Here is a 21,675-nt window from a genome sequence, read left to right on the forward strand (position 1 = left end):
AAGTAGTAAGAGAATTAGATTTCGTACATAAAATTTGGACGCTAATTCTTTTGCGTTTAGAATTGAATAATCGAGTTGGGACCCACTAAATTTTCCAATATATGACACAATGCATGCCCGTGCCAAATTTCAAGTTTCTATGACACCTGGAAGTGAGAGAATTAGATTCCGTATGTAAAAATTGGACGCTAATAATTCTTTTGCGCTTAGAATTGAATAATCGAGTTGGAACCTATTAACTTTTCCTATTTATGACATTATCAATGCTCATGCCAAATTTCATGTTTCTATGACATCGGGAAGTGAGAGAATTAGATCCCGTACGCAAAGTTTAGACGCTAATTCTTTTGCGCTAAGAATTCAATAGTCGAGTTGGGACCCATTATCTTTTCCTATTTATGACATAATCAATGCTCGTGCCAAATTTCACGTTTCTACAACATCGGGAAGTTGGAGAATTAAATTCTGTATGCAAAATTTGGACGCTAATTCTTTTCCGCATAGAATTAAATAGTCAAGTTGGGATCTATTAGCTTTTCCTATTTATGACATAATCAATGCTCGTGCCAAATTTCACGTTACTATGACACCGGAAAGTGAGAAAAATACATTCCGTATGTAAAATTTGGAAGCTAATTCTTTTGCGCATAGAATTAAATAATCAAGTTGGGACTCATTACCTTTTCCTATTTATGACATAATCAATGCTCATGGCAAATTTCATGTTTCTACGACAACGGGAAGTGAAAGAATTAGATTCTGTACGTAAAATTTGGACGCTAATTCTTTTGCACTTAGAATTGAATAATTGAGTTGGCACACATTAACTTTTCATATTTATGACACAATCAATGCCCGTGCCAAATTTCACGTTTCTATCACACCAAGAAAAGAGAGAGAATTAGATTTCGTACGTAAAATGTGGACGCTAATTCTTTTGCGCTTAGACATGAACAATCGAGTTGGGACCCATTAACTTTTCCTATTTATGACATAATCAATGCGCATGCCAAATTTCAAGTTTCTATGACACCGGAAAGTGAGAAAAATACATTCCATACGTAAAATTTTGACGCTAATTCTTTTGCGCATAGAATTGAATAATCGAGTTAGGACCCATTAGCTTTTCCTATTTATGACATAATCAATGCCCGTGCCAAATTTTAAGTTTCTATGTGAGAAAATTACATTCCGTACGTAAAATTTGGACGCTAATTCTTTTGCGCATAGAATTGTATAATGGAGTTGGGACCCATTAGCTTTTCCTATTTATGACATAATGCTCGTGCCAAATTTGACGTTTCTATGACACCGGAAAGTGAGAAAATTAGATTCCTTACGTAAAATTTTGACGCTAATTCTTTTGCGCATAGAATTGAATAATCGAGTTAGGACCCATTAGCTTTTCCTATTTATGACATATTCAATGCGCGTGTCAAATTTTAAGTTTCTATGACATTGGGAAGTGAGAGATTTAGATTCCGTACGCAAAATTTTGACGCCAATTATTTTGTGCTAGAATTGAATAATCGAGTTGGGACCCAATTACTTTTCCTATTTTGGAGATAATCTATGCTTGTGCCAAATTTCATGTTTCTATGACATCGGGAAGTTGGAGAACTTTTGGCGAGTCAGTCAGTCAGTCAGTCAGTGAGTCAGTGAGGGCTTTCAGCTTTATATATATATATATATAGACTAGCTGATATACCCGCCTTCACCCTACTTAATTTGGTACTGGTGTTTATCTGGTGTTCACACGGAAATCTTATGAAGTCGTGGTTACTTCAGAGATACCAGAAAAACATATGTTCACCATTTTGCGTAGTTCTCTCTGTTACCCAGGAAACACCACGGGAGGTAACCATGCGACGTTTCCTTTATATAAAATGACATCAGGAAGTGAGAGAATTAGATTCCATACGTAAAATGTGGACACTAATTCTTTTGCGCTTAGAATTGAACAATCAAGGTGGGACCCATTAGCTTTTCCTATTTATGACATATTCAATGCCTATGGCAAATTTCATGTTTCTATGACACCGGAGTGTGAGAAAATTACATTCCGTACGTAAAATTTGGACGCTAATTCTTTTGCGCATAGAATTGTATAATGGAGTTGGGACCCATTAGCTTTTCCTATTTATGACATAATGCTCGTGCCAAATTTGACGTTTCTATGACACCGGAAAGTGAGAAAATTAGATTCCTTATGTAAAATTTTGACGCTAATTCTTTTGCGCATAGAATTGAATAATCGAGTTAGGACCCATTAGCTTTTCCTATTTATGACATATTCAATGCGCGTGTCAAATTTTAAGTTTCTATGACATTGGGAAGTGAGTGATTTAGATTATGTACGTTAAATTTCAACGCCAATTCTTTTGCGCTAGAATTGAATAATCGAGTTGGGACCCAATTACTTTTCCTATTTTGGAGATAATCTATGCTTGTGCCAAATTTCATGTTTCTATGACATCGGGAAGTTGGAGAACTTTTGGCGAGTCAGTCAGTCAGTCAGTCAGTGAGTCAGTGAGGGCTTTCAGCTTTATATATATATATAGACTAGCTGATATACCCGCCTTCACCCTACTTAATTTGGTACTGGTGTTTATCTGGTGTTCACACGGAAATCTTATGAAGTCGTGGTTACTTCAGAGATACCAGAAAAACATATGTTCACCATTTTGCGTAGTTCTCTCTGTTACCCAGGAAACACCACGGGAGGTAACCATGCGACGTTTCCTTTATATAAAATGACATCAGGAAGTGAGAGAATTAGATTCCATACGTAAAATGTGGACACTAATTCTTTTGCGCTTAGAATTGAACAATCAAGGTGGGACCCATTAGCTTTTCCTATTTATGACATAATCAATGCTCGTGCCAAATTTCCCGTTTCTATGACACCGGAGTGTGAGAAAATTACATTCCGTACGTAAAATTTGGACGCTAATTCTTTTGCGCTAGAATTGAATATTCGAGTTAGGACCAATTAGCTTTTCCTATTTATGACATAATCAATGCGCGTGCCAAATTTCACGTTTCTATGACACTGGAAAGTGAAGAAATTACATTCCGCACGTAAAATTTGCACGCTAATTCTTTTGCGCATAGAATTGAATAATCGAGTTTGGACCCATTAGCTTTTCCTATTTATGACATAATCAATGCTCGTGCCAAATTTCCTGTTTTTATGACACCAGAAAGTGAGAAAATTACATTCCGCACGTAAAATTTGGACGCTAATTCTTTTGCGCATAGAATTAAATAATGGAGTTGGGACCCGTTAGCTTTTCCTATTTATGACATAATCAATGCTCATGCCAAATTTCACGTTTCTATGACATGGGAAAGTGAAGAAATTACATTCCGCACGTAAAATTTCGACGCCAATTCTTTTGCGCTAGAATTGAATAATCGAGTTGGGACCCATTAGCTTTTCCTATTTATGACATAATCAATGCTCGTGCCAAATTTCCCGTTTCTATGACACCAGAAAGTGAGAAAATTACATTCCGCATGTTAAATTTGGACGCCAATTCTTTTGCGCTAGAATTGAATAATCGAGTTGGGACCCATTAGCTTTTCCTATTTATGACATAATCAATGCTCATGCCAAATTTCACGTTTCTATGACACCGGAAAGTGAAGAAATTACATTCCGCACGTAAATTTGGACGCTAATTCTTTTGCGCATAGAATTGTATAATGGAGTTGGGACCCATTAGCTTTTCCTATTTATGACATAATCAATGCTCTTGGCAAATTTCACATTTCTAGGACACCGGAAAGTGAGAAAATTAGATTCCGTACGTAAAATTTGGACGCTAATTCTTTTGCGCATAGAATTGAATAATGGAGTTGGGACCCATTAGCTTTTCCTATTTATGACATAATCAATGCTCGTGCCAAATTTTAGGTTTCTATGACATTGGGAAGTGAGAGATTTAGATTACGTACGTTAAATTTCGACGCCAATTCTTTTGCGCTAGAATTGAATAATCGAGTTGGGACCCAATTACTTTTCCTATTTTGGAGATAATCTATGCTTGCGCCAAAATTCATGTTTCTACGACATCGGGAAGTTGGAGAACTTTTGGCGAGTCAGTCAGTCAGTGAGTCAGTCAGTGAGTCAGTGAGGGCTTTCGTCTTTATATATATAGATAGGTGGCTCAGCGCTCCCAGGTTGGCTAGGCAGGAGTTTGTAATTTTAACCTCTATGCATCTTATTATTTTAATTTAGTTTAATAAAAGTTTGATTTTAATGGTGGTATTGAAATTGGGAGGGGAGGGGGGGATGACGGGGGTTCTAACTAAGGCTCCAGTCTCTAGAAAATTTCTACTGAGAATGATCAGTTTAGCCCAATACATCCTTGGAATTGCCACACCTTGAGTCCTTTAAGAGACATTAACCCTTGAGGGGTAAGTCCCTTACAGAAATAGGCTGCAATACTAATGGGTTAAAGCAACCCTCCAATCCTGGACAAACGAAGATGTCCACACGGCTTCCCTGACTACCTGATGCACACTGTGTATTACATCATTGGTTGGTCCAGGTTGGAGGGTCACTTTCAGTGTCCCTCTTTCTCAGCTTGGAAGTAGATTTGCATTAATAAACTTTTCCCATTGCTCCATTAACTCTCTGCCTGGCTCCTATCTGTATCGAGGACCCCATATCTGTATTGTTCCATCATGGAGCGATTTGCACCGTAGAGGTTTCTATATTTTGATGATTTTTATGCTAATCTTTAAATTACAAAGCAGTAAAGTGTAGAGATAAGGCTGGGAGACAGGTGATACAAGAAGCAGAAGTGTCCCTCCTTGACAAATGACCCCGCGGCCCTCCTGATTACAGCCCAGGGCCTTCTGTACCCCCTCCCCCATCCTCCATTATATAACAATAACGGAGGACAGGAAAATGAAAGAACGAAAGCCCGCACCCCGCCCGACACAGGGCCAAGTCTGTAGTTTCACTTTCATTGTGAGACAGAAAACTCAGTTACAGGAAGGAAGACGAGTGAAGACAACGATTCCTGAGTGAGGTGAGGGGGGTCTAGTGTGTGATGTGTATATGTATATATGTCTCCCCTGTGCTGTGTGATGTATATATATATACATGTATGTCCCCTCTGTATAGTGTGTGTGTGTGTATATACTTGTCCCCATCTGCTGTGTGTGATGTGTGTGTCTATACACGTGTCCCCTGTCTGCTTTGTGTGTGTATATATATATATATATATATATATATATATATATATATATATATATATATGTGTGTGTGTCTCTCTCCGCTGTGTGATGTATATATATACATGTCCCCTCTGTATAGTGTGTGTGTATATACTTGTCCCCGTCTGCTGTGTGTGATGTGTGTGTCTATACACGTGTCCCCTGTCTGCTTTGTGTGTGTGTGTGTATGTATATATATATATATATATATATATATATATATATATATATATATATATATATATATATATGTGTGTGTATATATATATATATATATATATATATATATATATATATATATATATATACATACATACACATACCCCCTCTTTGCTGCGTGTATGTATATATATATATATATATTCACACACATGTATTCATATACACACACAAACAGAGCAGCGGTTGCGTGTGTGTGTGTATAATATATATAAGGTAACCAGACATCCCGATTTAGGCAGGACAGTCCCGCTTTGGGGCCCTGTGTCCCGCCTTCCACCAGGACCCCAGCCAGACAGGCATTTGTCCCGCTTTCTGGTGACATCTGATCACCCTTAAAGTGATTACCGGGAGAGGTTCCCGCCCGGTAATCACTCTTCAGCACCGCGGACCAGATGCACTGATGGAGTGTGTGCATCCGGGATCCTCCTCCTCTCAGCTCTCCTCTTTGGTTCCGCTAGAGAGGAGATGAGAGCAGAGGGGAGGAGGCGCTGCTGCAGGTGCACACAGGCTTCCACCCACCAGAAGCAGCACTGAGAGGATAGTCAGCGCTGTGAAGACTAGGAGGAGGGTAAGTATATGGGTCACTGTGAGGGGCAGTGGGCTGTTAAGAGTGGAGCACTAATACTATGGGTCATTGTGGGGCTGACCATTATTGCTGGGGCTAGTATAGGGGAGCACTAATACTATGGGTCACTGTGGGGGTCTCTACTATTGCTGGGGCCTCTGTGGGGGTCTCTATTATTGCCGAGGCTTCTGTGGTAGCCACTACTATTGCCGAGGCTTCTGTGGAGGCCACTACTATTGCTGGGGCTTTTGTGGGGGTCACTACTATTGCTGGGGCTTTTGTGGGGGCCACTACTATTGCTGGGGCTTTTGTGGGGGGTCACTACTATTGCTGGGGCTTTTGTGGGGGTCACTACTATTGCTGGGGCTTTTGTGAGGGTCACTACTATTGCTGGGGCTTTTGTGAGGGTCACTACTATTGTTGAGGCTTTTGTGGGGGTCACTACTATTGCTGGAGCTTCTGTAGGGGTCTCTACTATTGCTGGGGCTTTTGTGGGGGGTCATCATTATTGCTGGGGCGTCTGTGGGGGGGGGGGGGGGCTCACCATTATTGCTGGGGCTTCTGTGTGGGTCACCATTATTGCTGTGGATAGTATAAGGAAGGGCTAATACTACTGGGGCCACTGTGGGGGCCACTATTATTGCTGGGGCTAGTATAGGGGACAATATTACTACTGAGACCCCTCTGCATGTGGCAGCGTACCTCAAGCTGACTAAGGGTGTGTTTACACGTGGCAGAAATGCTGCAAAATGTCCGCAGGGTAAAGTTCCGCAGCAAATTCTGCATCTAAAAGAACAGTCAAAATCTATACCATTGGTGCAGATTTTGAATAGAACTCAGCTGCAGATACGCATCGGCGCTCCCCCTCATCTCCTCTGAGGGCTTCCCGCTATCAGTGCTCCCTAGCTTCTGGTTCCCAGTGGCCTGGTCTGGTGCAATGCCGCTGGTCAGGTGATGCCGCTACAAGAACGAGAAGCTGAGGAGCGCTGACAGTGGGAAGCCCTACTGAGGAGTTGAGGGCGAGTGCCACATAGTATGACATCAGCTGTGGATACGCAGCTGATTTCCAGTCAAATTCCACACAAATGGTACAGATTTTGACTGTTTTTTGGATGCAGAAATGCTGCAGAATTTGCTCCCTGTCTTTTTTTAAACCCACCCTGTACATTTTATAACGCCGGAGGTAAAATCATACGTTGTGATAAACCCGCCCATGACCACTCCACTCTGCTCTGCTTTGACGCTGGGAAAATCTGGTCACCTAATGTATATATCACACATGCACAGTACAGAAGGGCCACGTGCAGGGGCATAACTATAGGGGATGCTGTTCCACCCAGGCCCGGGAGCCTTAGGGGGCCCATAAGGCCTCTTTTCTACATATAGGGAGCCCAGTACTATGAATAAGGCATTATAGTTGGAGGACCCGTTACAGGTTTTGCATTGGGGCCCCGAAGCTTCACGTTACATCTCTGTGTGTATATATGTATAGTATATATACAGACACATATATATATATATATATATATATATATATATATATATATATATATATATATATATATATATAAATATAGTTACTAGCTGATATACCTAACTTCACCTGAGTTAATTCGGTACAGGTGTTTATCTGTTTGCATGGAACATTTTATGAAGTCATGGTTACTTTAGAAGAGCCGAGGAATAAAATATGTATACACATAGAGGAGCATTAGATTCTCCTCAGACTGCATGTAGTGATGTCCCTCTGCAGAATGTGCCACCCCTCCCTTTCCTCAATTTTTACTCTTAAAAGCAACACCATTTTATATTCAAATTTAACCCTAGACTGGAAGTTGCAGCCCCTTCTTAGCCTTAAAGGCATGTTAAATCCCTGCAGTCCATGGCCGCTTTCTTATACACTTTACAGCCTTTCAGTAGATTCTCCTCAGTGTATACACAGAGGTGATGTAGATTTTCCTCAGTATATACACATAGAGGTAAGGTAGATTCTCCTCAGTATATACACGTAGAGGTGAGGTAGATTCTCCTCAGTATATACATTGAGAAGCATTAGATTCTCCTTAGTATATACACACACAGAGGTGAAGTAGATTCTCCTCAGTATACAAGTCATTTCCCTAGGCTTCATGGTTTTTGAAAAAATAACTTTCTCACACATTGCGGATTTTCATGTTTGTGCAGTACAAATGTGTGTTATTAAATGCATTACATAGGGGTGCCAATACTTCTGCACTTAGCATTGAATAATAGAGTTGTGAACCCTTTACCTTTCCTATTAAGGACCTATAGAATGCTCCTGCCAAATTTTATATTTCTACAACATCGGGAAGTTAGAGAATTAGTGGCGAGTCAGTCAGTGAGGCAATTATATATATATATATATATATATATATATATACTAGCCTGGCTTCGCCCGAGTTAATTTGGTACTGGTGTTTATCTGGTGTTCACACGGAAAATCTTATGAGGTCATGGTTAGTTTAGAGATACTGGAAAAACATATGTTCACCATTTTGCATAGTTCTCTGCATTACCCAGGAAACACCATGGGGAGGTAACAATGCAACGTTTCATTTATATAAAATGACATCAGGAAGTGAGAGAATTAGATTCCGTACATAAAATTTGGACACTAATTCTTTTGCACTTAGAATTGAATAATCGAGTCGGGACCCATTAACTTTTCCTATTTATGACATAATCAATGCCCGTGCCAAATTTCAAGTTTCTATGACATCGGGAAGTGAGAGAATTAGATTTTGTACGTAAAATGTGGACGCTAATTCTTTTGCGCTTAGAATTAAACAATTGAGGTGGGACCCATTAACTTTTTCTATTTATGACATAATCAATGCCCGTTCCAAATTTCATGTTTCTATGACACCAAGAAGTGAGAGAATTAGATTCCGTACGTAAAATTTGGACGCCAATTCTTTTGCGCTAGAATTGAATAACGGAGTTGGGACCCATTAGCTTTTCCTATTTATGACATATTCAATGCCCCTGCCAAATTTTAGGTTTCTATGACATTGACAAGTGAGAGATTTAGATTATGTACGTTAAATTTTGACGCTAATTTTTTTGCGCTAGAATTGAATAATCAAGTTGGGACCCAATTACTTTTCCTATTTTGGAGATAATCTATGCTTGTGCCAAAATTCATGTTTCTACGACATCGGGAAGTTGGAGAACTTTTGGCGAGTCAGTCAGTCAGTCAGGGCTTTTGTATATATATATATATATATATATATATGTATATATATATATATATATATATATATATATATATACACATACACACACACACACACACGTGTTCCCTCTGGTGTGTGTGATTTCTGTTGTCATTTGATCGGTGTAATAATTTAATTACTTATTCCTTGTTTTCATACACACTACTATATTGATCTGTGTTTGCACCTTTATTCTTCTTCCAGCTCCTCTCTGTCGGCCGTTAATCAGGTAGATGTGAATGATTTCTTTAAAAAGATTAAATAATCTATCTGCCTGCTATTATATGCTACCGCTCATGACTGGTTGAGATGTATGCGTTATATACCTGTAGTAGCCTGAGAATCTAGAATATACTGTCCAGTCCGATCGCTGTACTATCTGCCATCACTGCCCTGGTGTCTGTTAATGGATCTGGCGGGCTGTTAGGGGCTTTACCTCTTTGTATAAAGAAGTCAGTTATCAGGGAAAAAAGGACAATTAATGAAGAACCTAGCAGGCGACCATGCTTACTAATAGATGGTAGATATATACAAAGGGGTGAAAACACCGCTACCCAGAAGCATGCAGGCCTGCAAAATGCATAGGGAGGAGCAACCAGATGCAAAATCCTGATGAACAGCCACCCATGCCGACCACACACGGGATAATATGTGCCATGACACATGAATGTACCAATAACCAGTAATAAAACACACAACCACACAACTTATAATGTAACAGTCCATGGTATTTATGTAACATGCTACATACTCTATTTGGTGTGCATTTGTGCACCTGCGTCCCATAGGAGTCTATTGGGGGTGCACAAATGCGCACCTAATACGTGCACAATACACCGGAAAACAACAACACACCGGGCACTAATAAGGGTAATAGCCTTACTGCAGTGTGGGACATAGCCGGTGTGTCCCACACCCATGAGTACGGTCACGGACTGCACAAAATGTACAGTAAAATGGGCAGATAAACTCTATTATATCTGATAGGGAATAGAAGTTCTTCCAAGTTTTGGAGGACCTTCCAGGTGTAGATGACTCCATGGCAGTTCCTCTTACCCCAGCACTGATGTGTTTGGGAATATTCCTGCAGGACATCATGGTGCCCAGGTCCGGGTCTCGTTTGGTGATATTTTCCAGATCTGGAGAGACGGAGTACAGATGGTTGTTGGACATCCTGAGAGAAGACTGGGTGGTGTCTACATTCACCATCACCAACTCCAACCACAGCCTGTTCTGTAAGGAGGTCTACAGTTGCTCCTTTGCAATCCTCTACCATTCCCGAAACCGAGGACGAGTCAACATCACGGACGTCACCGACTCTCTGTATGATGAGGAAGTGAAGACCATGTTTGAGGCGCTCGGTAAGAACATCTTTTTAAAGAGAATTTTTATTACTTTTGCACAATAAAAAGTTTTTTTTTAAGAAAAACTGTTGAATCTGCATCAGTGTCATTAAGGCTGCAAAGTCCTCCAGGGTAGTCACACAGCCACAAGTCCTGCAGCACTTGGCCATGTGATCATACTGAGACATCGAAGGTGTCTTATGTCTGAAAGACCCTGTCTTTCCTCTTTCTTCATGGGCTTAAGCTATCTGCCCAGCCAACAGCTTGCTGCTGATTGGTAGAGGGGGAAGGGTGAGATTCAAGAAAGTGAGCAGGGCAAGGCAGGATGTTTGGAGAAGTTTGGAAAGAAAGTGTCAGAGAAGAGAGGAAGTGAAGGAGGGGTTAGAGGGAGTAGTGAGGAGGTTGTCATCAAAGTAGGACATGAGAGGAGGTGTACTTCAAGGTGCATAGTAATCTTCAAGAAATCAACCCTCATATAACTAGGACTGTGGGAATTCTTGCTGAGTAACCTTTGAATGCAAAGAGAGCGTTGAAGTTTAAACTGTCTTGTACTGAATTGAAACTTGGAGCAACATTGTCAATGCAAAGTAATACCCTTGCCATTACTGATAAACTGTAAATGTTGTTTTGAATGTTACAAAGAGCTAAAGTAAACTGAGTAGCTCAAGTTTACCAGCAAAGCCAAAAGGACTCGTGTCAGTTATTTTTTACTTCACCACCGCAGTCCATTAAAGAAGAGGTACTGGTGTCACGTGACAAAACCACCATTGATAATTGCTAACCGTAGAAACCCTTTTGCCACTGCGTGCGACCGAGCAAGGCCCTTTGCAGCCATTGCAGGGAGAGATCGCAGAGCCACCCGTGACATCCATCTGGTATACCCGTGGTCTCCCCCACATTGGCTTACCTCCGCTTGGACGATGCACGCCCGTTCTAGAAATCTGTGGGTCCCCAGTGGTCTTATATTTATCTCCTATCCTGTCTATGGGTGATGAATGTCCTTTTTAGGAATATCCCTTTATCATCCCACAGAGGACATCCTATCCTCTGGAAATGAACTCAATCCTGAAATCCAGACCTATGGAAATGAGTAGAACCGGAGTCCAACGAGTCTCAATTTTGGACATATGGCGCATTGACATCTGCATCGGAGGTTCCATTTGGAGCTTGCTTTGCCGATTTACTTTAAACTCCAGGAGAAATAGCACAGCATGCAGTGTTATGTCACCATGAAAAATGTCAGAGAGCATAACGCAAGCCAGACAGGCCCCATAATATTCAATGAGGTCTGTTCATCGTCATTCGGGCTTGGTTAGTGTAAAATCCAGCACTTTGAGTTTCCCCATTGTTCAAAATATGACAGCACAAGTGTGAAGAAGCCCCAACAAGGTGGCAGTGGAGTAATGTATGAATAGAGATTTCTAAGGAGAAGTTTCCATATGGTGTTAATAGATAAAGGACAGCATTAGAAAACCCATGGAGGTTGTGAAGATTGTGTATGAGAATGGCACACGACATTATAATAATGTCATCATGAACAGAAGGAAGGCCGCAAGGAGCAGTCGCAGGACATTTTTGAACTCTTCTTTTACGCGCTGAGGAAGCACAGTGTAAGGGTCCTAAGAAACAGTCAAGAACAGAACGTATTTACATGGTTGGACCTGGGTGGTGACACTCTGTACTTGGCCTAAATAACACCCACAACCTCTACTCAGCCCCAATCTCAAATCGGGTTTACTTTGCTCAAATATCTTCGAAGGAGTTGGTGGACTTTAATGAAACTTTCTCTGTATAATTGTAACATTGATATACCTAAGTGATTACAACATCAGAACAAAAGCATCATTTATTGTTTGGGCTGAGCCCTTGAAAGGAAGGCTCTAGTACCCTGTTGTACAGCCTCCAGCTTGGATGCAAGATGTCATACGGGCAGGCATGGAGGCTTTAGTACTCTGTTGGGCTGATTCTAGCTTGGATCCAAGATGTGATATGGCGGGCATGGAGACTCTAGTACCTTGTTTGGCCACTTTTATATAAGATGTGATACGGGCGGCCATGGCGGCTCTAGTAGCCTGTTGGTCTGCCTCTAGCTTGGATACAAGATGTGATATGGGTGGGCATGAAGGCTCTAGTACCTGTTGGGCCACCTCTAGTTTGGATACAAGATGTGATACGGGTGGGCATGGAGGCCTACAGATTCCGTATGGTATCCTGTGGCATGTCGCTCCACATTTGCTGTAACTGAGCCTCTAGAATGTGCAAACTCCTAGGTTGTCAAAGTTGGTATCACAGATTGCCCCATAGATGTTATATTGTTGATAAATCTGGTGACATGGCAGGCCACAGAAGTGTGACAATGTTGTAGATACTTCCTGTGACATCCTTGTGTGTGCGGCTGAGCATTTTCCTGCTGGGAAATGCCTCTTGGAAGCCCTGTCATGAGAGACAACAATTTTGGCTTTAGGATGTCCTGAACATATCACTGAGATTTCAATGTCCCTCATAACGCTACTAGGGGTGATTGACTGTTGTATGCGATGGTCCCAAGACCTTCACACCAGCAGTGGGGACAGTGTGCCACTTCATAGCAAAGGCAGAATTGAGGCACTCACCTCTAGGTCTCCAGACATGAACACGGCCGTCGTCAGTGCCCAAACTAAACGTAGATTAATCGCTGAAGACAACCCCTGATTCCACACTGTAGCAGCCCACTTTTTTTCACTTACGACACAACTGCAAATGGAGGTGATGGTGGGTAGCTGTCAAAGGCAGTACACGTAATGAGCGCTGTGAGACCAAATGTCCTTCAGACAAGCGCATGGAAATAGTTGAAACAGACACAGGGGCCTCTAACAATGGTGCCACTTGTCAATGGATGGCAGGCAATGACACAGTTGGAGCTGCTCATGCTTGTCGAACGATCAGACAATCCTCTCTACTGATGGTCTTCTAAGGATATCCTGAGCCCGGTCACTTTGTGTGTGTACCGTCACGCATCCACTGGTCCTAACACCTACTAACAGTCTGATGAGAATGGCCCAGGTAGCAGGCAATTTGTCAATGAGACCATCCAGCTTCTCACATCCCAATAATGCGCCCCCTCTCAGACTCTGCTAATTGGGTGAAATCTCTTCTGCATTTGCTATGAAGCGGCACACTGTCCCCACTGCTGGTGTGAAGATCTTGGGGCCATCGCATACAACAGTCAATCACCCCTAGTAGCGTTATTGTGTAGTAGATGCGTCTAGTAGTCAACAGGCTCTACACAAGAGTACAAAGAGTGGGTCTCAGGTGGCAAGACCATCTATCTAATAACATCACAACTCTAATAATTTGCATATCTGCCTAAAATGTAACTGCATGCTAAGTTTTACAGCAAAACAACAACTTTAGGGGCTTCACTTTTTTGACAAGGAATGTACTTGACTTACATTATTTGGAACCTGGGTGGAGGACACTCACTGAGCAGCCATGATGTGTGGTCCATTATGATGATTGTGACATAGAGACTGGTGAGCCATCAGCCATTTTGTGTGCCATCCATTTTGTGTGTAGTTAGATTGTATTTGTAGTTTTCAGTCGACCTTCCACTCATTTACTTACTGCTGCCAGTTGAGCTGTGATGTAAATAACCCCCTTCCTTTCTTTTCTCCACTTGTCTGTTTGGTTTAGATTAGCATGAGGGAACCCAATTGTGTGACCACTTACTTGTTAATGAAGTTTAAGAAAATTAATTCACCTAGGAGCAGGGTTCTTGCAGCCATGCTGGCTCCAACATTCATATTAGGGAAAAATCTTGTAATAAAGATTATTGGTTGTGTGAAGGTCCTAACCTGATATGAATTATATTTTCAGAATTGGGCAGGTCAGCTAAACAAAATGCATCTTAACTCATTGGGGTGCAAGGCACAGAACACCCCCAAATGGCATATCCACGTACCTGGTAATAATTTCTGTGACATATTTAGTATCCCTGAGTAGATCAAATTATGAATGGAAATATGGCAGGTATATATTGCCGACCGCAGGTTCTCCTGCAGAGATATGGCTAAAATGGGGAATTATGGTGTTTTTCCATGCGCATGTAACTCACCCTTTTGTGAATGACCTCAGAGGGGGCAAAGGGAGGTGTGTTCTGGGTAAACTTTAAAAACTGGGGTCTCAAAGAGACACAGTAGTGAGACCTTCAGAGATACACCACAGTGTAAGCGCTTGCCCATATTTCAAGTGACTCCTCACAAATCAGAATCTTGGGTCAAATATCCAAAATGTGGTACCTTCTTTATTTTGTCCTTGCTTTATTTTAAATACTGTTTGTTGTGTAGACCTGTAAACCGCATCTCCACTGTAACATATTTGTCTGTATATTTTTGTATATATGACTATTTAGCACTGCTAGTCTTTTTTTTAGAATAAATCTGCAATTTATTAGTCAAACCTTGTCCATTTTAAAATGAACCATAATTCTCAAGATTGTGTTAATAATTCATAAGTCTGGGTTCCATCTTACCTGGGAAACAAAAGCTGGTGGTTGCTGAAAGTGTGTGTGGGTCTTGTAGAGTGCTGGAGCCATTAGACCGGATCAAGTGGTGATTTGAGCATTCGTTCTGCATGCCTGCAGAAGCCTAGGAAAGCTGGGTACAAATCCACCTGTATTCTAAAGCCTCTGCGTTTGCACTCCCGCTAGAGTGATCGATCGAGGCTCTGCCATGACAAGTGGTTATAGTTGCAAGAGCGCTCGCAGCAGTCGATATGTTACAAATCAGTGGTAGAGACGGGATCGATCAGGGTCTGCCCCATCTCTCCCTTCTACTTCCCCATCTGTTACAAATGATGACCGAGAAACTGTCTCTTACAGGTAAAGAGCGGGTAATAACTGTCATTGATGATCTGGATGATAGCAGTGAGGGGGCGAAGGAAAGAATTCTGGGACATCAGCGCAGCCTGAAGACTCTGACTCAGGGCATCTTCCTGTTCACCCGAGAAGACAAAGCAAGCAATGAAGTGCTCAGGCGGAGAGTGAAAAGCATCAAAGATGTCATTTCTCACAGTAAGTTGTTTGGACTTTCAAAAGTATTTGTACAGAAGATGCACTACACCAGACTGGACGTTAATGGTGCTAGTAGGAGTTAGCTAAACTGCTGTCACAGTGGCTATCACCATTGTTTCATTAGTAAATAGCTAATGATGACTTGTGATGGTAACTGTCGTGACACCAGTGCTATACAGCATAATAGTTAGTAGTGCAGAAATAAGACAGAAGATGAGAGTGATATTAAGATAACCAGAATGTAAACAATTTACTACTTTTCACCCAATGTGATATTTAACCCCTTCCCCTTTTTACAGCATAAAGATTTTCTTAAAAATCATACAGTGGTTACAGAGAAAGCTTCAACAAGTGCAGTGAGGTAGACAGGATGACTTGGGGACATCTGGCTGTGAGGTAGACAGGATGACTTGGGGACATCTGGCTGTGAGGTAGACAGGGTGACTTGGGGATATCCTGCTGTGAGTTAGACAGGGTGACTTGGGGTGGATCCGGCTGTGAGGTAGACAGGATGACTTGGGGATATCCGGCTGTGAGTTAGACAGGGTGACTTGGGGTGGATCCGGCTGTGAGGTAAAGAGGGTAACTTGGGTTGGATCCGACTGTGAGGTAAAGAGGGTGACTTGGGGTGGATCCGACTGTGAGGTAGACAGGGTGACTTGGGGTGGATCCGACTGTCAGGTACACAGGGTGACTTGGGGTGGATCCGGCTGTGAGGTAGACAGGGTGACTTGCGGGTGGATCCGGCTGTGAGGTAGACAGGGTGACTTGGGGTGGATCCGGCTGTGAGGTAGACAGGGTGACTTGGGGTGGATCTGACTGTGAGGTAGACAGGGTGACTTGGGGGTGGATCTGGCTGTGAGGTAGACAGGGTGACTTGGGGGTGGATCTGGCTGTGAGGTAGAAAGGGTGACTTGGGGGTGGATCTGGCTGTGTGGTAGACAGGACACAGTCTTGTGTAGTGTACAGAAGGTTCTAGACGTTTCTGAATTATCTGTGTGCCTTGTGCTTATGTGTTGTCAGTGTCTTCTATGTGAGTGAATTTGATGTGTGTTGCATAGCTGCAGCACAGAATGAGTTACTGCCTGGGTTATGACTGCAAAATATATCTTCTTGTATGTCATGTGACCTTATTTTATATATGTGGTTGCAAGGTGCATGAGAGTTAGTTAAGCTTAGTCTTTTTATGTGAGATGGAGAGCTTTGTCTGCACACAGACACCTTCAGTCTGTGTGTAGTAAAAATGGAGGAGATGTTGGCTTGGCTACCTCACATCACTCCTGTCCCACCACCACCTGCTTCTTCTTCTTCCGAGGAGCTTTTAAGACGGAACCCTATCCTGCCGGAGGATGCCCCATCTACTTCTCCCTCTACTACTTCTGCTCCTCCTGTGAGGGAGCAGCTACAGACCTTACAGCGTTACAGCAGCAGAGATGGCTATGTGGAGAGACGGTACCTGTCGTGGAGACTGCTTCATGAAGACAACAAAGAGGCCCGAGATTTATTGCCTCCGCAACAACTGCCTTTTGTGCGAGAGTATGGGGGGGGGGGGATCAGAAGTTTAACTTCATATTTGTGGGTGACGGAAGGAACTGTATTCCACCACCACCTTACTTTATCCCATACTAGATCCCAAAAGCCTTCACTTTGGAACACCACCTCAGTGCATCAAGAACTAACCACCATTTCCCTATCTCAAAAGCCTTCACTTTGGAACACCACCTCAGTGCACCAAGAACTAACCACCATTTCCCTATCTCAAAAGCCTTCACTTTGGAACACCACCTCAGTGCACCAAGAACTAACCACCATTTCCCTACTCCTGCAGAGATGTGGAAAACGGCGATGAAAAATAGCAGCGCGCAGGACTGGTTCACTGCACTTGGAGGTTTTATGTGGTAGTACTGACTCTGGCTTCTGCACTAACCCTTTAGTCACAACTAGGCACTTGATGTTGCACTCAGTCCCTCACCCCAAGTGACTATACCAGGCCTCAGGCACTCCGGCGCTTTACCTGTCGGTTACAGGCTCCCTTTTGACTCCGGCTAGAAGAAAGGCTCCTGCTCTTCCTACCTCCCAGCTGCTCACCTGCTCTCTGCCGTCCATTCCGGTATTCACTCTCTGTCTTCTCCTCACTGCTGCTCTCACTGACTCTCCTCTGCTCTTCCTACCTCACAGCTGCTCACCTGCTCTCTGCCGTCCATTCCTGTCTTCACTCTCTGTCTTCTCCTCACTGCTGCTCTCACTGACTCTCCTCAAGCACATATGCTCTGCTCTCCGGCCACTGACTACGCGCTTCCTGCCTTCCCATGCGGGACTTTCCCTTCACTCTCCCCCAATCACGGATTTCCTCTCACTGTCACCCCAATGTCTCTCAGCCAATCATGAATCCTTCTCATCAGGCAGACTGGCTAATGAGAGTTAGAACTGCCAGCAGCCAATCGGAAAGAGGCTGGTTTATGGGCAGATTATACCTAACCCAGTTACTGGGCAGACTAACCTGTAGTTAACCATTTCAAGCCCTAGGTAAATGTTTGAACTACCATAATATAACGATATTGCTGCGTAGGATCCTTCTGGGTCACTTCATAGAGATTGTTATCAGTTTAATCCAGAAAAACAGCCTTAAAGGAGTTGTTCAGGTACTGGACCAAATTCAATAATAGCTGTAACTGTATTAAAATAACAAAGAGCACGAAAGAAAAAGGCATTACGAGCAACGGGATGCGTGCTCAACTACAAAGTGATGCATCCGCCGAACGTTTCGCAAGACAATTGCTGGATATTGGGAATGAGAAGATGCCAATCGACAGATCTACACAATGTATCACATTGCCAACAAACTTTGGTAAGATGACATCAACAAAAGACGAATTGATCCAAAAGGTGTTCCCAAATATCGCGCGGAATTACAAAAATCATCAGTGGCTCCGCGCACGGGCTATATTAGCAGCTACCAACAACGATGTCAATGCCATCAATTTCAGCATTCAAAACGGAAGACCAGGTGAAGCGACAACGTATAAGCCCATCGATACTGTGATGAATCAAGATGAAGCTGTCAATTACCCAACGGAATTCTTGAATTCACTCGATTTTCCAGGTATGCCACCGCACATTTTAACATTGAAAATAGGCGTGCCTATCATTCTTCTCCGAAACATCCATCCACCACGACTTTGCAACGGTACAAGACTTTCAGTGAAAAAGATGATGAATGTCATCGTAGCTACAATTCTGAATGGGAAATTCAAGGGGAAGATGTTCTGTTGCCACGGATTCCAATTATCCCAACAGATATGCCATTGGAACTCAAACGTTTACAGTTTCCGGTGCGACTCGCTTTTGCAATGACCATCAACAGAGCACAAGGACAATCGCTGCAAGTGTGTGGGCTAGATTTGGAGAATCCCTGCTTCTCACATGGACAACTGTATGTGGGCAGCTCACGCCTCGGAAAACCTTCGGATTTATTCGTGTACGCACCAGACGGAAAAACAAAAAATATTGTGTATCCACAAGCACATGATTAAATACATAGAATTAAAATGACACTTTGAAATGTTTCCCATATGAAAATGAGTAAGTTTAAATAAAAATGACACAATGTAAATTCAATGTTATCAGAACGAGTTTCCTTGAATTTCCTCTCCTCAGAGATTACAGCAACGTCCGACGGGTTTACTATATATTATATAGGGGCTGTGACAACCCCTCAGACATGATTTAGGGGCTGTGACAACCCCTCAGACATGATTTAGGGGCTGTGACAACCCCTCAGACATGATTTAGGGGCTGTGACAACCCCTCAAACATGATATAGGGGCTGTGACAACCCCTCAGACATTATATAGGGGCCGTGACAACTTCTCAGACATGATATAGGGGCCGTGACAACCTCTCAGACATTATATAGGGGCCGTGACAACCCCTCAGACATTATATAGGGGCCGTGACAACCCCTCAGACATGATATAGGGGCCGTGACAACCTCTCAGACATGATATAGGGGCCGTGACAACCTCTCAGACATGATATAGGGGCCGTGACAACCTCTCAGACATGATATAGGGGCCGTGACAACCTCTCAGACATGATATAGGGGCTGTGACAACCTCTCAGACATGATATAGGGGCTGTGACAACCTCTCAGACATGATTAAGGGGCCGTGACAACCTCTCAGACATGATATGGGGGCCGTGACAACCTCTCAGACATGATTAAGGGGCCGTGAAAACCCCTCAGACATGATATAGGGGCTGTGACAACCTCTCAGACATGATATAGGGGCCGTGTCAACCCCTCAGACATGATATAGGGGCCGTGTCAACCCCTCAGACATGATATAGGGGCCGTGTCAACCCCTCAGACATGATATAGGGGATGGGACAATCTCTCACACATGATTTAGGGGCTGTAACAACCTCTCATACATTATATAGGGGATATGACAACCTCTCAGGCATGATATAGGGGATGTGACAAACTCATAGATTATATAGAGGCAGTGACAACCTTTCATACAATATATAGGTGATATGACAATCTCTCACACATGTTATAGGGGCTGTGACAACCCCTAGGGCATCATATAGGGGATGTGACAACCTCTCACACATGATTTAGGGGCTGTGACAACCCCTCAGACATTATATAGGGGATGTGACAACCTCTCAGACATGATTTAGGGGCTGTGACAACCCCTCAGACATTATATAGGGGCTGTGACAACCTCTCAGTCATGATTTAGGAGCTGTGACAACCCCTCAGACATAGCTGTTACTGTAGTATAATGGTATGGGTCATATGCCCTATATAATGTTAGTGAGGGTTTGGTTGGTGAAGACTTTTTCCTGTAGTACAGCGTTAATGAGCGATATGTAACGATGTCCTCCTCTATTATTACAGGTGTGGGTACAAGAAGCACTGAGGTGAGTGTTGATCACATATCAAAATACAACGAAAGAAGCCTCTCCCGTGAACCTTCACATGCTGTGCTTCCCTTGTTCCAGGGTAGTGACCCTCCTGCAAGCGCCCCCGTACAGGTGAGTAGTTTATAGAATGCTTCCGCTGTTCATGAGGCATTAAGGGAGGTCATTTTATTTTAACAGTTAATCATTGGCAGGTAAACCTTGTCACTGGTGGACGATGATGGATGGAGAATGACGGATGTTTGATGATGGATGTATACCAATAGATGGAGAGAGATGGATGATGATTGATGGATGGATGATGGATGGGTGCTAATGAGGATATACTATGAAATTGGATGCTATTACAACAAATAATGGAGGGGAGAGGGCGGACTGATAACTGTACAAGATTGGGCACTGGTGGTGGGGAACATGTATGACATCACACATTTTTGTTTTAGCCCGGCTTGCACAGATATTTTGTGACTTTTCTGCCTTTTGCGCCGGTCCTGACATTGTTTTGACAATGATGCGGGGCGCCTCGGACCAAAAGATTATTGTGTAATTTGTGGCTCTTCATATATTCAGTGTGCGGAGGAAATCATACTAAGCCTGGCGCAGGAAATGACGGACTTCATACATTTCCCCCATAGTGTGAGGGTAAGGCCTCATGTCCACGGGGTTAAAATCTGAAGCGTTTCTCCCGCACGCGGATCCGCGCCCCATAGGGATGCATTGGACACCCGCAGGTAGTTGAATACCTGCGGATGTCATTTTTCCCTTCAGGCGCGGATCTGCGTGCAGGAAAAATAATGGACATGCTCCATTTCTGTGCGGGTCTCCCCCGGAGACGGCTCCTGCAGGCTTCTGTTGATCCGCGGGAGACCCGTACCAGAATTAAACTCACCTGCTCCGGACGATGCGGTTCTTCCCTTCTTCACGGCCGGATCTTCTTTCTTCAGCCCGGCGGATGTGCCCAGCGCATGCGCACATCCGCCGGGCCGAAGAAAGAAGATCCGGCCGCGACGGAGGGAAGATCCGCAGCGTCCGGACAGGTGAGTTTATTCTTATTTTTTGGCCTCATGTCCGCGGGGCAGGAGGGACCCGCTACGGATT

The 21,675-nt window shown here is 43.1% G+C and overlaps 1 protein-coding gene across 3 annotated transcripts in view; it reads left to right on the forward strand.

The window, feature by feature from the left end:
• The first annotated feature begins 4,938 nt into the window (after window positions 1–4,938).
• LOC136577236 (uncharacterized) overlaps window positions 4,939–21,675 on the forward strand; it is a 33,069-nt gene continuing 16,332 nt past the window's right edge. Inside the window, exons 1-5 of one of the 3 annotated variants that reach the window (XM_066577046.1) lie at window positions 4,939–5,042; window positions 10,343–10,613; window positions 15,454–15,645; window positions 20,555–20,577; window positions 20,659–20,691. In XM_066577046.1, coding sequence (XP_066433143.1) covers window positions 10,349–10,613; window positions 15,454–15,645; window positions 20,555–20,577; window positions 20,659–20,691 — 513 coding nt within the window. In that variant the 5' untranslated portion in view covers window positions 4,939–5,042; window positions 10,343–10,348. Of the gene's footprint in view, window positions 5,043–9,456; window positions 9,482–10,342; window positions 10,614–15,453; window positions 15,646–20,554; window positions 20,692–21,675 lie in introns of all 3 variants that reach the window. The other 2 variants (XM_066577045.1, XM_066577044.1) reach the window with 2 other exon arrangements.

This window comes from Eleutherodactylus coqui, chromosome 8 (genome assembly GCF_035609145.1).
Source record: "Eleutherodactylus coqui strain aEleCoq1 chromosome 8, aEleCoq1.hap1, whole genome shotgun sequence".
NCBI classification, from domain to species: domain Eukaryota; kingdom Metazoa; phylum Chordata; class Amphibia; order Anura; family Eleutherodactylidae; genus Eleutherodactylus; species Eleutherodactylus coqui.